This window comes from Lampetra planeri, chromosome 11 (assembly GCF_965212315.1).
Source record: "Lampetra planeri chromosome 11, kcLamPlan1.2.h2, whole genome shotgun sequence".
NCBI classification, from domain to species: Eukaryota; Metazoa; Chordata; class Hyperoartia; order Petromyzontiformes; family Petromyzontidae; genus Lampetra; species Lampetra planeri.
The window spans coordinates 1,487,960-1,505,741 of record NC_136117.1 but is presented as its reverse complement, the minus strand read 5'-3'; the positions used below and the strand labels follow the sequence as shown (position 1 = coordinate 1,505,741).

Genomic DNA, 17,782 nt, shown 5'->3' with positions numbered 1-17,782 from the left:
AGAGAGAGTTCATGTAGTTGTGGTGTTTCTGATTTGAACGAGCGCAGTCTACAGTGGTTTACTATATGATCAATCGTCGTGGTTTGAATTGGTGCCAGTGAAATAAATCCACGTGTAGGACTCGTACAAGTGTTGTCTTTCTCTCTGCTTTATTTTCCTCTTAGAGTCCACCTTTGCCGCGCCACCGCTCCACGTCTCGGCGCGGCCTCGCTCCGCTCCGCGTCGCTCTGCTGCGCCACCGCTCTACGCCTCTCCGTGCCCTCACTTCGCTCCGTGTCTCTTTACCTTGTTATCGCTACCCTTGTCGTCTCTACGGTTTCTCCTACTCTGCATCCTTCCGATGCATGGCTATGTGATGCCGCCGCCACGAAGCCGTTCAGCGGGAGCCCCACCCTGACCTCGCCACCACCAAGTGACGGAACCGACCCCCGCGTCCCCCTCACCTCACCTCACATAAACACACCCGCACGCATTTCCCCCCCCCCCCCCCCCCATAGAGCTCCGAGGGGAAGTCACCTGGCCGACCGGTTTTAATCCGAGAAGCCCTTATCGGGATTAACCTTCACGGTTTCCGGCGACCAGGGAATTGGACGACATCCCCCGATGCTACTTCGCACCGCGGCGCTGTGACCGGCATTAAGATTGCATGGTCGCGGCGAGGGGCATTCGGCCACCTCGGTTGAAACGCATCCCCCACACACACACCCACGTATCGACGAGACAGGCAGAGGAGGGACGGGACGGCATAATTTAGCATGACAAAATGGACTCGAGCCCGCAGGCACCATTATTAGGGAAATTAGGGAAGTTAAAGGATAAAGCTGAAATTACGAATGATCAGAGGTATGTGGCGGTCCGTGCATAAATTCCCACGGCAAGCTTTTGTGATGGATGCCGCCGCATAATTGACATAACAAAGGCGTGCATGAGAATGGGATGAACTAGAATGAGCGCCGGAGGGGCGAGTAAGGGCTGGGGAGGCGGGGCCTGGGTCGGGGAGATAGGATAAAAGCGATTGTAGCAAGGTAGAGGGAGATCTCACTCCAAGAGGCCCGCGTTCAAGACGGCTCCCAGCTTTGCCCTCCGGACGTCCGCGTGACGTGTCCAGACGAGCATCGAGGAAAAGACACAGGACGCCGAATACTTCGAACCGTGAGTAACAAGGTGAAATAGTATCGTAAGCAGATAAATCGGGAATAGGCATAGAGGTATCAGCGTAGGCCAGCCTCGTCGATTCATACTGACTTAACAGTAAAGCGCAGTCACCGAGAATAAATCATTAATAGCTGATCGTGGCCTCGTGTGATCTCGCTGAGAAGTGTGAACGCGTGTGGTGCTGTGTATACAGCGGCTCGCCTCGTGGGAGCGCTGTGCAGAGCAGCGCAAGAGAGGGTGTCACGTTTGGAGTACACGGAGCTGCGTGTGTGTGCGTGTATGTACGTTCACTACGTGTATGATACAGGTGCGCTATCATAACGTGAGTAGTCAGTGTTGAGGGAGTGCCGCGCGGAGCTGTATGTGTGTGTGCGCGTACAATCACTACGTGTCTGATACAGGTGCGCACTGGTAACGTGGTTATTCGACGTGGAGGCGAGTGCTGCACCGGGCTGTAGACGGGCACATGCTCGCAGCGTGCGAGAGCTGTACGTAGCGGTGTAGAAAGGGGGAGTATGGCGTTTGATTGATGATGCTGTGCGTACGTATGCTCGCAGCGTGGGAGCGCTGCGCGAGGCTGTATGAGTAGGGGGCGTCGCGTTCGAATGCCGGCGAAACCCTAGCGGGTATTAGGAGGCCAACGGCCCCCACAGCTACCCTGGTTGCTCACTGCGTTCTCGCTACCACTGTCACTCTGTCCCTTACTCCACTCACTGTTTCTCTACGCTTTACTCTACTCGCTGTCTCTCTACGCTCTGCTCTACCCACTGTCTCTCTACGCTCTACTCTACTGTCTCTTGCTCAGTGACTCCGACTTCCCCCGGGCACCGTGGCTGCAGCTCCATCTCCGACGCCAACTCGTACAGGACTCTCTTCTCTCCATTGCGCTCTGGCTTATATCCCCACACCAATTAATCTGCCCTAATTATCTCTACCTCCCGCTTATCGCTCGCCCCCTGGCCCCCCGTGTCACGTGGCCTTGTTTTCGCCGCCAGAGCGACGCCGGCTAATTGCCCAATTCCCTTTTCAGCCAATCACTGGCCTGTGTCCTCCCGGCTACCCCGACACCTGTCTCAACTCTTAACGACCCACTTCGCCTAAAGCCAGAACAACAACCATTACCTCACTTGACCCCACTGTACTGTGCTTTCCTACATAGCAAAAGAGGCGGGGGATGCGTGGCGCGCTAACTCAAGCCCTACACACGTAATAACAGCACACATGAACGGACCTGAGAGAATGGCATTTCATTATACATGCCGGGATTTTCGTGTTGCTTTTTGCTATCACCATTTGACACCGAATTCCCTCTCCGTGTCTCCTCTGCTCAATCCCTCTGCCTCTGCCCTGATCCTTCCGTGAACTGCAACGATGATTCCCCCTCTCGAGTTCCCTCTCCTCATCTCCTATCGCCATCCTGCTTCGAGAATGTTACATGGAAAACTACTGGAACCTTCTCATCCCTTTTCAAACCATCTCCATTCATCCCAGTCAACACTCTACCCAGGGGCCATAACGCACGCGAGGGGTTGATACTCAATAGTCCGTGCAATTGTAGTGACATAAGAAGGGAGGGGCTGCTGGGGGCTCTGGGACCCTGGGTGGGCCAGACGCTTAAGCCTCTTGGCACCAGGCGTTGGGTTCCCAGGCGGGTCCAGATGCTTAAGCCTCTTGGCACCAGGCGTTGGGTTCTCAGGCGCTTAAGCCTCTTGGCGCCGCCAACGGGGGGAAGGGGGGGGGGGGGCTGTGTGTGCTCTGTGGGATGTCTGGTGGCGCACACGGCCCCACCCCTCGTTGGACCAGGCATAAAAGGAGAGCTCCCTGGACGATCAGGGCCCAGTCATAGCTCAAGACCCAAGACCCAAGACCAGCCATCGGAGGACCCTGGGACGCTGTGAGAGCCAGTGGTGGGACTCTGGAACTCCCGACTCTACGACCTTGTGAGGGCGAGTTCCAGAGCGTAGCCAGAGTAGAGTATCTAGGCTGTGTACCTAGGCTGTGTACCTAGGCTGTAACAGAGTATCAGGACTGTTGGAGTGTTGTATTGTAATAAAGAAGTTACCTCTACAAGTGTCTCCGGAACCATTACATTTGGTGTCAGAAGTGGCAATGGAGACAAGAAGTAAGCCACGTACCTTCAGTCCTGACGGCGATGTTGAGGAGCAAGCGGCGACGGGGCAGCCAACTCGGGCCGACAACGACGCCGCACCGCCGGCTGAGCAGTCGTCCACCACACCTGCCGATCCTCCTCCAGCGTCGGGAGCAGCAATGGAGGAAACGCTGCTTCGCCTCACCGAGCTGCTCCACGCCACCGTCTCCATCCTGGACGACATGCGTCGCTCACAGGCGGAGACAGGAGGGAGAGAGGCGGCGCAGCGGTCGCACCATTCCGCCGGCTCCAACACAAAGATGGCAGCCGTTCCCGCCGCAAATACATCCGGGTGTGTCGTCACTTCTGCCGGGGGAGCAATGACCGCTGGGAGCGACGTCACTTCCGGGCGCAGCATGGGCCAACCCGACGACGCCGCGTCATCAGCGCTGTGTCCCTCACCGCCGGGTGACAGCTGTTTGCAACCTAGCAACGCCGCGTCATCAGCGCTGCGACCTTCACTGCCGGACGACAGCTGGCTTCAACCTAGCATACCGCGTCATCAGCGCTGCGACCGGACAGTGAGGGCGCCATTCTTACTGTAACCGGCGCCGGGGCCGGCACATCGACCGACATGCTGGTCGCCGCCTTTGCTGCTCTGGCCAAAGGTTGGAGGTCGGGAGACCAGGCCCCTGACATTTCGTACATTTACGCGCTCCGGATTAATGATTTTTTTGTTGACATTTTCTTCATTGTCGTCGGGGAGTCGTGACTGTTGTTGGGTAAACTGTGTGGAGCATTGCTCGTGAGTGTTGTCAATGTGTGTGCGAAACTTTGCTTGTGATTGTTAACAATGTATGGTTTGTATTGAGCTTTGTTCGTGATTGTTAATGTATAGCTTGTGCTGTCATTGTTAACGATGTATAGACTGTATGGGGCATTTATCTTGAGATGATGACATGCTGCCAAGGATTTGGAATTGTCAGGCTGGCTCTCAAATATCTTGGGGTGCAGATCCTGACCAGGATGGGCCAGCGGGTGTTGCGTGTCTAACACGAGAGTTGTGGTCCCGTCATGCTATGGCTGACGGCTTGACCTGACAGCCCGGAGATAGAGACACTCCGTGGCATGTCTAGCCTAGTGGGCTGTGTGCTCACATGGCTCGGAGAGTGTGGACCTGTCATGCTATGGCTGACGGCTTGACCTGACAGCCCGGAGATTGAAACACTCCGTGGCATGTCTAGCCTAGTGGGCTGTGCGCTCACATGGCTCGGAGAGTGTGGTCCCGTTATGGAATCACTGACGGCTTGACCTGACGGCCCGGAGGTTGAGACCCTCCGTGGTGCGTCTGGAGCAGTAGGCTCGCCCTGACGGCCCGGAGATTGAAACACTCCGAGGTGCGTTGAAACAGTGGGCTGGAGATTCGTGGTGTTCAGGTGTAGTTGTCCCGTTACGTTGGGACTGCATCCCTCAGTTGTTAGGGTGCATGTTGTGCAGGGAGTGAACGATGGGTCATCTCAGCTCGGTCGGTACAGCTATATGCTGCGATGCGAGTCTTGGAGAGAGATTGGGTCTCAGCTCGGTCGGTACAGCTATATGCTGCGATGCGAGTCTTGGAGAGAGACTGGGTCGTCTCAGCTCAGTCGGTACAGCTATATGCTGCGATGCGAGTCTTGGAGAGAGATTGGGTTGAAGCCCCCCGATAAGGCCGACGTGCGCAGTTTTAGGATGGAGACGCCACGTTGGAAAGGCGGGGGGTGCTAACGGTTGACATGTAATGTCGGTGGTGGTCCTCTTTGAGGGCTGCTGGGACGCAAGCACGGGATGCCTTTTGGAGATGCGATTCGCGCGTGCGGCCACCATTTCTGGGCAGGAGCAGGCAGATTTATTTTGTTTGTGTCATGTAAATTTTATATATATATTTAAAAATGTAAATACTGGAGCAGCCCTGAAGTGCGACTTCTTTGCCCAGTACATGGGTCGGCCCTGAAGTACGACTTCTCGACCCGGGACGTAGAAAGACGTCCAGATTAGTGTGTGTAGAGGGATGCTCGACATGTTGGTCTTCGCCTTCTCTCCACCTGACGGATGGGAGGCTGGCAAGGGTGGTGTGGAACCCTGCCATCCATGCGGTGGTTGTGTATCCAACGTGTCGGAATCTGTATATTTGTTGTTGTTAATTCCCCATTTTCTATGCGGATCCCGAGGAGGGCTAGGTGTGCCGCGGGTCGTTTGTTCACGTGTCATTGCTTCACCTTTTTGTTGATTGATGCTTGTATATAGTGTAAAGTTGTACAGGTTGGTTATGGTATTTATGGTTGCTTTCTTGTTCTCTTTTCTTTTCCTGTTGAGGCTCGCGTATTTTTTTTTCTCTCGCTCCCTTTCGTTAATTTAAACTTTCTAATTATTGACAGCCGGGACGGCTGGAGGCTACATAGAGGAGGGTAATGTAGTGACATAAGAAGGGAGGGGCTGCTGGGGGCTCTGGGACCCTGGGTGGGCCAGACGCTTAAGCCTCTTGGCACCAGGCGTTGGGTTCCCAGGCGGGTCCAGACGCTTAAGCCTCTTGGCACCAGGCGTTGGGTTCTCAGGCGCTTACACCTCTTGGCGCCACCAACGGGGGGGGGGGCTGTGTGTGCTCTGTGGGATGTCTGGTGGCGCACACGGCCCCACCCCTCGTTGGACCAGGCATAAAAGGAGAGCTCCCTGGAGTATCAGGGCCCAGTCGTAGCTCAAGACCCAAGACCAGCCATCGGAGGACCCTGGGACGCTGTGAGAGCCAGTGGTGGGACTCTGGAACTCCCGACTCTACGACCTTGTGAGGGCGAGTTCCAGAGCGTAGCCAGAGTAGAGTATCTAGGCTGTGTACCTAGGCTGTGTACCTAGGCTGTAACAGAGTATCAGGACTGTTGGAGTGTTGTATTGTAATAAAGAAGTTACCTCTACAAGTGTCTCCGGAACCCATTACACAATATTCAATCCCGTGAATGGACTAAATCTATCTACGGACCGCATCCGTTGCGTAGCAGCACCCACAGAACACACGCCTAAAACACCTAGTATGCACTGATGATCACGCATCCAACCAAGCATTAAACAGGCTTGAACCGTCTTGAGTTCTGAGATCTCAAGGAGATTGGGTGCAGTCAGGGCACTTTAGTCACAGGTCACCGTTCACTTGAATACTTTTTGTATCAGCACGTGAGCTCCCACGTATTTCGCTATTTATGAAATACATTTTTTTCATATATCACAAACTGCAAAAAAATGTGTCTCGTTCGGTAAAGCTGCAGAGTGCTTCTGTGCGGAATTGATGGGATACGCATTTAGTTACTGGTTTAAGCACGTGAACACCTCGGCACCGCACTCCCAGAAACATGCCGATGTTGTTAAGTTCCTGGGTTCCGACGTTAACTCCTGTTTATGGTCGTTTAAAAAAGATTATAAAAAAAAGAATACACGTTTGATGCGTAACCTTGCATTTGCGTTGTGTTTAAATCGTGAAAGGAATGTGTTTTGTTTTAAAACAAATACCATCTCGCCATGCACGGTGACTAATCTTTAGTTTTCCAGTGGCATCATTCTCTCTTGAGTGATAGCGTGAAGGCCTGTAATATACACGTGGTGGCTGGTCGGACTACGGTGTAATCTCCGGTGCTATTCTTATCTCCGCACGTAGCTAGATTTTGTATTCTCTATTCCGCTGGCATGAATTCCTATTCCAGAGAACAGTTCCGAGTATGAACACGGACAAACAGCGACGACAACAACAGCAGCAGCAGCCACCACTTGCTATCAAGTGGCGGTGACGTCACCATGGCGCTTGTGCCAGGCTAGGTGCAGCCAACAACGACGAAACAAAGATCTCCCCTTTAGCCTTTAACATACTGTTGAGGCAGGAGCTGTTAGCGGGCACCTGCGGCCAACACCACACCCGACCCACAGTTGTCTTCCTCGTGGCAACGTTTACACACTCCACCAGGTATTATTTTGAGGCTGAGTCGACCTAGGGGAAGCCCAGCACCGGTTCAGATAATCTTCACTGGTTTTGGCTGTGATTGGGAATCGAACTCGGATCGCTGGGGTTCGTAGCGCAGCGCGCTGACTGCTGCACTACCGCTCCCAACAGGCAAGGTGCAGCCAACACGAACATATCTATAGTACCTGTCAACCCCTTATCAGTGCCTACCTTATTACAGACCAATTCAGACCTTATTGGTCACCCCGTGCCTTTATAAATCTCAACGTTCACCCTACAAAATCCCATCACAAGGGAGAAACACAAAGACATGGACATTTCTTTTTACCCGTTTTGAAACGGCTGTACGCCATATGGACCTGAAAACTCTATTTCCCTATGCAAGGATACGGGTAAACCGTATGGGTTGACAGGTCGTGTGTGGGAGGGCGGCCGTTGTACCGAGAGCATGAATTGACCCCGCGCTGTGCAAGTGTGGTGGGGGGGGGGGTCACAAGTGCAGCAGAGCTCCACCACTCGTGCCATAAGCACACCGTGAAGGCGACGTTCTAAACGTCGGCGTGAGGGCGGGGTGGGGGTGTTCCAAATTGTGTGTTTTTATTATTATTTATCTGGAAAACAAAAAAATACATTTAAAACATTGGACCGAGACATGAAGTTATAATTTCCCCGACAAAAGGAAAATGTTGTGGATTGATCCAAGTGGATTGACGTGGCAGGGAATATCGTGACGCATCACACCCACTGCTCTAAATTGCTACAAAGTGGCATCAGATCTTGTCACCTTTGTTTGCACAGAAACACGTTAAATTGCATCCTGTAATTTACCTGAATTAGTCAAAAGGTTGTTACAAAAATACATACAAAACCCTTAATTATTCAATACAAAACTCTTCCCTCGTGCATGTGTGATGATCTCAAAGTCAGGGTTGAGATGTTCCCAATGCAGCACACCTGGGCACATGCCACTAATGTACAGTCCGCCCTTCGCGTCCATGTTGCTGCCAGCACCCATCCTCCTCGGGTCTGACCTGATCACTGCCTCAGCATCGCAACTTATGTTGTTTGGCGCCAAGCTAAATGACCATGACATATTCTGGTGGTGACGTTCACATTTTAGACTAGGTAGACCATCATCAGCAGGAGCACACGGGTAAGATGGAAAAGTTTAAGTTGATGGACCCAGAAGAGACGCTGAGAGAGATGCCCGAGACTCGGGGTTAAGTGAGACGTGGGGTAAAGGAAGTGGAGAATTGTGTGGGAAAGTTGAAAACCAGTGAGACAGTCAGACTAGCGGCCAGCATGGTCAGAGAAGAGAGAGAGCATGGAGCGGGCGAGAAGACAGAGATGATGAAGGCAGCGGACGATAATTTAGAGACGAAGACAATTATCCATGGGGTTGTTTTGGCGGTTAAATGGAATAAACTGATGGGACAACATCGTGGATAATATGATCCACAATTCGTTCCCCACATCACCACGGACGAGTTCTCCTGAATTAACCATTCAACCTACGTGTCTGCAGCTTCATCACAGTATTCATCCGTGTGCCAGCGCCCCAAGGTCAATTGCATTGACAGGGCCAACATCCGCTGGGCTGTGCCACAGCCCGAATGCACCACTTAGACATTACCACATTTAGGGTGCGGGGCGAGAGGCAACAGCATGTGCAGACTTCATAAGTTAAAAATAAAAGAACAATTTACGTGCACACAATACTCGTAAACAATTCTAACTTGGTCACAACACTATATCAATGCATTTTAACCAGCTGAGAGCCCAGCGGGATTGACTTACAGTATTTAAAATGTGAAATGGAGACCCGTTGCATCGGGGACATTAACTAAAGTTATATACAGTATATAACAATAACCCCCCTTGTCATTCCACTGCTGGATGAAGGCTTCTCACATCGTGCCAGTCCCGGTTGCGGGGAGGCGCGGCACCATGACCGCCACTCGGGTCCCTCGTGGTGGCCACGAGCTGTGCCCCACTACTTGCACAGCAGAGGCACGCATGCCACCCGCCTTGTCGTGCACAGAGCGCTGTGCCGTGGAGTGGATGCTTGCATTCACTCCCGTGATTTCATCTGGAAATTCTTGGATAATGGAATTTACATTGAACTACCCCTCACTGCAAATAACAAACAGGAGTTGTAAGGAATGCTGTGCATACAGTCCAGATGAGACATCTGGATCAATGAAACTTCTCTTACCAGCAGCTCCCCCCCCAATTCTGTGCAGTTCTGGAGTTGATGTTTATTAAACATCAACGAGTTTGTGTCGGGCTGTTCACAACCAAATGCATCACGCGGACACCCACAATGCAAGTCATTTGTGTTGACCCTTGTTGGGGATGAGAACAAACCCTAACCCTCTGTATGACTGCTACCAGAGCGGCCACGCTTTATTACTGGAGGGCCAGGGCCGGAGAACTGGGCCAGAATGCCACATGGCGTTGGCCCCTGAATTCAAAGCGGCAAAAACCGGCCCTGTTGTGAGACCTTATTGCATGAGGTTAGGGGAACGTTGCCTCATTCACCCCCTCCAGCCCACTGTCTCGGGGACCGGGATTGATTGGCACTGCTCGTGTGGACAGAGACCAGCAGGGAATGCTGGGTGAGGCATTTTCCAACTGTAATAGGAGACAGCCGGTTATCCCCATGTGCGAAGGCTAACCGAGCAATTCTTGTTTTCGTACATTTCACCTTCACTTTATGCGTTTGTAATATTTACTTAAAGATGACAAATGAAAACGCATACTTTGCGAAGTCTTGTGCCAAAGTGAAGCCCTGTCTAAAATGGCATCGAGGTGGTACTCGTCTCCCCTTTAAAGCCCTGAGGCTGTGGTGGACGATTCCACGTTCCTATGGCAGGGGCGTCTAACTATGGGACAATCAATTTCCACTTCCTCACAAAGCAGACCTATTCAGCGTGGGCTAAATAGTTTCGAGGGCATCCGCAATGGTGGAATCGTAGCAATGCCAGCAATGCCGTGTTAATGGAAACAAGCCGAGCAAATCGACAGTGATCCCTGGGGTATGAGTGCCACTTGCATATCGACTGCTCACGTGTTGTGTGTGGGCAAGGCGTGCTTGCTGCGTTCCTCAATGCACTGCACTCTAAATATAGCAGCCTGGACTATCTCTCCGGCACTGTGAATTCACAATTAATATAATCATCTGAACATTCAGTTGTTTTTAAGTTCGGACTAACTTGCACCTCCGATTAGAACAGTTGGCTATGTACGGTGCAAAAGAAGGTCAACATACCTACATGCATAACTCAATTGTAATCACAGCACTCTCTCTTTATAATGCGAAGCGTGTGCGCTACATCGATACGATATCAAGCACACGAAAAACTTTCATTCGCTTGACAAACAAAACACGTGTTTAAAAAAAAATTGGTAACAGGGACATCGATTTCTCATTCTTATACATGTTTGTGTGTACACGATGTTGAAGTTTTTTCGCACCGTGCATTGCCAACCGTGCTCACCGGGGGTGCGGGGGAAGGACAACAAACTAAACGCAAAAATAACGTCACATGAATATAAATAGCACATCTTCTTGGTTCTTTCGGTAAAGTCACGTAGAAGGGAAATCATAAAATAATAAAAATAAAACATAATAAAATAATTCTCACGACGTTTCGGCCACAACGCAAGCAGCCGTTCTCAGGTGAAGAACAGGTCTGTCGGAAAGACAGCGTCTGAATGAACACCACCACGCTTGGCAGCGTATATTTAAGCTGGGTTGGAGGGGGAAGAGCGCCTAACCCATCAGCCACACGGCCTTCTGGAAATACATAAATTCAGCAGCACTGGTTCAATGCAAACAAACTCTGGACCGGTTTCGACATTCATTGTCTCGTCAGAAACATCATGATCACATTCATAAATCATGCCAATATGCAAATCCAGAAACAGCTTTCTCAGCGACTGCGCGGTCAAGACTAAAGCTCTGCCTGACGTTGTGTCAGACTATCAGCCAGGGTGTACACTGGTGCGTTTGTTCAGTGTCCTAATGAGAACCAAGCCGTGGTAACTCATCTGCGCGTAAACAAGGCACAGCCAGTTACAGCACGCCGCAACTAACTACACGCAGCTCTGCCCGTGTCAGTGCATTGCTCGGATGTGTACCCTGCAGTGTCTGACGCGGTTTTGAAGCTCTGGTAACGGGATACAAGACTTTCAAATGACCATCAAACGTGCCGCCATATATTACCACTGACGGCGATGCTCGGATGTATTAAAGGTATGGGCGTATTGTCACAGTTATAGTTTGTCACTCGGGTGCTGTAATGGTGCACTTGCTTGTAACTTTTAAGTGTAATTTTCTTCCATAAAAAAACATCAAACTCATGCCAGACGGCCCTGGATACACAGCCTCGGCAGATGAGAGGTGCATTATTGGGTCACCTCCTTTACTCAACTTTACCCTGTTGTGTTAGAGCCTTTAGTCCGTTCATATCCAGCAGGGATGTGTGTCGGGAAAGCCAAGAGCCCAAAACCGGGTCCAGATCGCAACAACACTATTAGGCTCCTCACCCAGACATCTGTGTGAAGTTCATGAGAACATTTAGGGTGATGCGGAGGTGACTCAAATTATTTGTTTCTTAACGATACAGATGAGCAGAGCCTGGTTATTACAATTCTGTCTTCCAAAACACTGTTCACCCAGAGGGCAGGGGGATGCAGAGAGCGGTTATTTTTGATGTATGCAGCATCGCTTTCGTTGCCCTCCACTTGAAAAATCAACTCGTGCGAAAATATGAGGAGACCTCAGGGGCATTGCTCATAGCACACTTCCTGTCCAGAGTTAGAATGGGTCACAGAAGGTTTGAATGAAGCACCTTGTGGAGGTACAACAGGTTCAGTTTGACCAAATACATGCATGAAATATAATTTCCTTTTGACGTTATCCGTTTTCTCTCAAGTATTTACGTAATTGTGGAAGTTTATATGTGGGTTTGTTCTGTTTGAAAAAACATTTATCTTCGGATTTTATATTTAACATGTTACAGTAGGGTCCAATTAAACTGACATTAATGAAAGCTGGAGCTAGATATCATAAGCATTTGCGTGTATAACTACGCGTATCCCACAGGACAATGACGCATCAGCAGGATAACTTTATTTGCAGAAAGCAAAGTTTCCTCCCAGATTTTTTTACTTTTTATATTAATTTCCCTGACCTTACGCATTCTCTTCAAATGTATGACAATCCTATAGAATATAATTGAAAACATGAGACCCTTTTGCATTTTAAGTTTTGATATGAAGCAAGTGAGCCAGTATCGTATTCATTGCATTGTTATTATTGACCGAGACTTAAAACAATCCTCATCTGCTCAGCACAGGAGTCACACGGCCAAAACACCCAACACAGCACCCACAGACATGTAGACACTCACATGCTTTTGATCTCGGGCAGCACTTGCTTGTGGAGTGCCACGGAGAAACCAAAGAGGCTACCTTCGTCTCCTTCTTTGATGATCGGATGATCCGTGTCAAGGTTGAAAGCATGGCAATTGATGAAACAGTCCATGAAAAGAACGGTGGTCAATCGAAGGTAAAGCAGCTTCATTCCGAGCGGACTGGTCTGCTGCGTGCTCTATGTGTGTGTGTACAAGAGCGGTTTATTTTAAGAAAAGCCAAACAGTTTATTTTAGATTATGCTGTTTTTGAGTGTGTGTGTGTGTTGTGTGTAATTGGCACTTGCTGACGTGCTATGCGCTCATGAATATGTAGCTCTGCAGGAATGGAAATTCACTTATGGAAAACCACACCTCCTGCTTCCACTCAACGGCAAACTCGCGGCTTTGGAGTAACCAAATGCAGTGCAATTTTCACGACACGTCTGCTTGTCAAACCAAATAAGACCCAACCGTGAGTTTCCCAAATTTGTCCTCGTACTTTCATCGGTGCCTCGGAGTGCTGACGACGGACCACTGTACGCTGACATATCGCACTCGCCACTCTAAAAGTAGGTAAAGTTATCGGCCACTGCTCCAACCTTCTTCAAGGTCAAAACACGGCCCATATCAGTGGAAATTAAATACATGCCCTCCCAGCCAGAGTACACACCCTATGAGTGGATGCTACCCACGCAGTGGAGCAGGGTGCTGGAGCCAAGCCTGACATGAAGCGCTGCCTTCAACCGCTATGCAGCAGGGAAGGAAACGACCCCCTTTGCTTTAGGTTTGTGTGAGGTTAATTTTACCACCGTCACCAGCGGCGATTCGATTAATTGCGATGATCCAGGGCCACGATTCGATCCCGTGATCTAATAATAGCGTATGCCCGTGGCCATTCGTGACTGCAATGGTCATGTGAACTGCACGAACACAATAGGAATAAAAATAAACATTTTCGCACGTGATTCGCTTCATACTCTTTGGTTCTTTCGGTAAAGTCACATAGGTATAAAATAAAATATATCACGACGTTTCGATCACAACACAAGCGATCGTCCTCAGGCGGAAAAAATATAATCCAGCAGTGGAACTGCTGAACCAGCGAGAGAGCTGTTACAACAAGAGGTTATATATGTGGCGATGGGCAAGCAAGCGGGGTCTGAGCTGGAAAGGAATTCCATCCACGAACGCAAGCACGTCAGTTGTGTTTGCTCGCCCATCGCCACATATATAACCTCCTTGTTGTAACTGCTCTCTCGCTGGTTCAGCAGTTCCACTGCTGGATTCTATTTTTACCGTCTGAGGTCGACCGCTTGTGTTGCGATCGAAATGTCGTGATTTATTTTATTTTTTACCTATGTAACTTTAGCGAAAGAACCAAAGAATATGGATTACTGCAGTCACGAAAGCTTCAAATCAAGATTCGCTTCATGTTTGATTAACTTAGGAATTGGTATTCATCGATTTGATTTTTGTTTCATTCTTCCACCCCTAATTGCTATTCCAGTCAATTGAATGTATTGCATTCTTACGGTATTGCACAGATATATGTGTGGTGGAGGTCAGTTGGCAGGCCGCCCATGTTAAAGAATCCTTCACCCATGTGAGGACTCGGTGTAGCAAACTGACTGTTTCGTGGTATGCATGCTGTGCTCAACCACTACACTGTAGACCAAAACAACACAAACACCAAGATCCCCCTTATAGTGTAGCCTTAACAGACTTTTGGGGCAAGTATTGTTAGCGAACACCTATGAAGGCACGGTACACGAGGGGGTGGGTGGCTAGCACCATGTCCGACCACCTTTATCTCCCTAGTGACGATATTTACACACCGCACCAGGTACTCATTTGAGGATGAGTCGACCTCCGGCCACTCAGATGGTAATGAAGTACGCTAACCGCCACGATTGATTTTTAACTGCTTTTTGTGTTTAGTTTGTTGTCCTTTCGCTGCACCTCCAATTAGTACGGCTGACTATCTATGGTGCGAAAGAAGTTCAACATACACAACCGTTCCCCACAACTCGAACCACTCACTCACCCACCCACACTCGGCCACCACACTGCATTTAAACACACTTACTTCTCTGCTTTGGAGTTCTATCCCATCGTCTCTGTTCCCATGATCTTATCACCTGCCTCAGCTCAAGGAAGACGTGAACTCTTATCTATTACTCCAGTGATTCTCAACCTTAGTTGGCGACTGTACCCCCCTTGTTTAATTTTGTTTCAACCGAGTACCCCCTTTCCTAACCCATCGTGGTTCTGAGAACGAAATGTATGAATAATTCATAGCAATATTTTAACCAATTGTCCGTATTGTGAGGTATCCTAACTGACTAGTCACTGCAAGCGAACACAAAGAAAAAAACGGATGTTCTGCATGCGTGACGTATTTTGTTCGCGTTTACTGGGTACTCTTGGAAACCACATTGTTTATCATTAATGAGTTTAGAAAGGTATTTTATATTCTATGTTACCATATGGATTTACATTTTATCATAGTTATTTTATATTGGCAGATGTATACATGATTATTCACCAATGACTCTCATGTATGATATATATTCACACGTTTATAAATCACCTCACGTACACCTTGGCTGCTTGGCATATTGGGCTCCGTGCTCAGCTGTGTTTAAACAAATACGTCTCGGTAATGAATTTATAACTTCACATTAGGAGCTAATTCTGAAAATTGTGAATGTACCTTTGTTATTAATAGTGGTAGGTTCGTATATAACAAACGTGCCAATCATGTCATTTGGAAAAATCCTTATTGTCTACAATGTTTTTGGACACATTCCATATACGGGTGTGTCTCGCTTAACGAGCGAGATACGTTTCTCGAAGATTGCTCGTTAAACGATCATTGTTTTCCCATCGACTCCCATGTTAAAAGCTAATTCAGCCCCAAAAAATATCCAATCTTGAACAGCTTTTATAATATGAGATGTACCAATTATGGTATAATTAAAAAATTGAGTAATTAAACATCAAATGAAATACTTACTACACATGAAAAACCACAGTGCAAGATCCCCAGTATAGCCTATGATATCACCTCCTTACAGCTGCATATTCTATTTGAAATCAACGCTTTCACACTCTCTTTCTCTACTCAATCACACAGCCCTATTGCGCGCTCCCCACACCCACTCCTCCCCGCACCCATGGCACAACTGCCAAGCAAACAGCTGCGGGACGAGGTGTGCCCACTACCGCCACGGGATGCATTTGATCGATTGGTCTCAGCTCGTTACGCGAACATTTGCTCGTTTTGCGAACAAATTGGGCTCAATTCAAATGGCTCGTTATCGTGAATTCCCGCAAAAATCACATTCGTTAAGCAAAGCGCGCCTCTAATGCTACCATACGTTCACTCTCGACCTTCTACGTGACTTTACCGAAAGAACCAATAAGATGAATCCCTGCAGTCACGAAAGCTTTAAATCGAAATTTCACCACGCTGGTCAGTGCGGGTTGGTGAAGATGGGGTGCATCGATGTGGAAGCATATAAGTACAGAACAACAATGGATTTTGATGGGCTGCCTTCTACTTGCCACTACGTAGCCCCGCATGACGCTATAGCAACCACAGTGGTCACCCATCCAAGCACTATCCAGTCTCAAATCGGCTTTGCTTCTGAGCCCTGACGAGATACAGGATCATTCCATGTGATTCGGTCAGAGGCGCCTGCTAACACCAGGTATTAATATAACCATGGCAAGATATTATAGTACTCTATTCATTCCACCATGAACAATATTTCGTCGCAGTGTTACATGTAATCCTAACTCTGCAAATCAAACTTTCGTATTCGGAGCGAATGGCCATGGATATTAAACATGATTGAAGTGCTATACAAAGTAAAATAAGTATCTCCGTTTCTTTGAGTTATTCCTACTGCTCTGTATACAGTTGTGTTATATTGAGAGCCCCTTTGGGGATAGGACGGGCAATGGCGTTGTTGTGCAATGCCATCCAATGCACAAGCAATGCTCTACATTTGACTTTGTGAATGACGATGGCTTGCCAAAACCAAACAAACGGCTCACATTACAAGGAGAGGCTAAATAGAGTCACGCCGTGGATGGGGTGCTTACGCTGTTGCAGAATGCCACGCGGGTGGGGGACTTCAATGATGCACCATGCCTGGCGTCTAGCTGGGGGGGGCCTTTACATTTTACTTAAATTGTAGTTTTTGAAAACATAGCAATATATCATCAAAAACACAAGCATATCGACATATTAACGAAATATTACTTTACTGGCTGACAAATTCCTAGAGCTCAGTCTTCTGACCCAAGAGGCCCCATTCGTGAAGGAACGAGGAGTGCGCGGAACTGGAGATGCGCACGTACATGTCATCAACCGCCTGTCAGGCTCCGTGTGTTCCATGAAAAGTGACAAATGCGATGTGGTCCCCTGACACTTTTAGCAACAAACAGAAAGCCGATTGCGTTAATGCCTCTTCAACGGTGGTTACAGACATCTAGGGTGTATTCTGAGAGCAAGGTTGATCTCACTGGCCATTGTTCTTGCTTCTTCTTCGCTTGTTCACCTAGGAAAACCTCAGGAGGGTTCTGCCAAGTTTATCGCAGGAGGTGGCGATATTGCTGCTAATGTGTAATGCCAATTGAGTAATTTGCAGGGGTTTTTTCCAGCATTGGGATGTTTGGCCAAAACCAGATACATTCTATGGTTGTTTTTGTTGGGTTAAAGAAGGTAACTGCAGAAACCTAGATAAACCTCATGTTGAACAGGGGAGGAACATACAAACTCCACACAGAGATGCACCAGAGCCGACAACAACCCCAGAGAGGCACAAGAATTACCACTGCGCCACCCTGCCGTCAAATATAGCTAATTATTGTATACACTGCTGCGTTTAACTTAGAATAATCATTCATAATGTACAGCCTTTTGTCAACCCACTTCTGGTTGAAGGCCTCCCCACGTAAAATTGGTCATTAACTATTTAACTACTTTTAAAATTACATTTTACCAGGTAAAGCCCACTGACCTATATAGATTTTTTTCATAGCCCAATGAAGTGGCTTAAGTGGAAATGTATAGCAGCCAAATACTCGAAACGCATGTTTCTAAATGTGGAAGGAAAATCAGAGGACCAA

At 48.7% G+C, this 17,782-nt stretch overlaps 1 protein-coding gene across 1 annotated transcript in view; it reads right to left on the bottom strand.

The window, feature by feature from the left end:
* LOC144721187 (integrin alpha-6-like) overlaps window positions 1-13,263 on the bottom strand; it is a 65,988-nt gene extending 52,725 nt beyond the window's left edge. The window contains exon 1 of the mRNA XM_078598585.1: window positions 12,641-13,263. Coding sequence (XP_078454711.1) covers window positions 12,641-12,813 — 173 coding nt within the window. The 5' untranslated portion in view covers window positions 12,814-13,263. The remainder of the gene's footprint in view (window positions 1-12,640) is intronic.
* Between the last annotated feature and the right edge of the window lie 4,519 nt (window positions 13,264-17,782).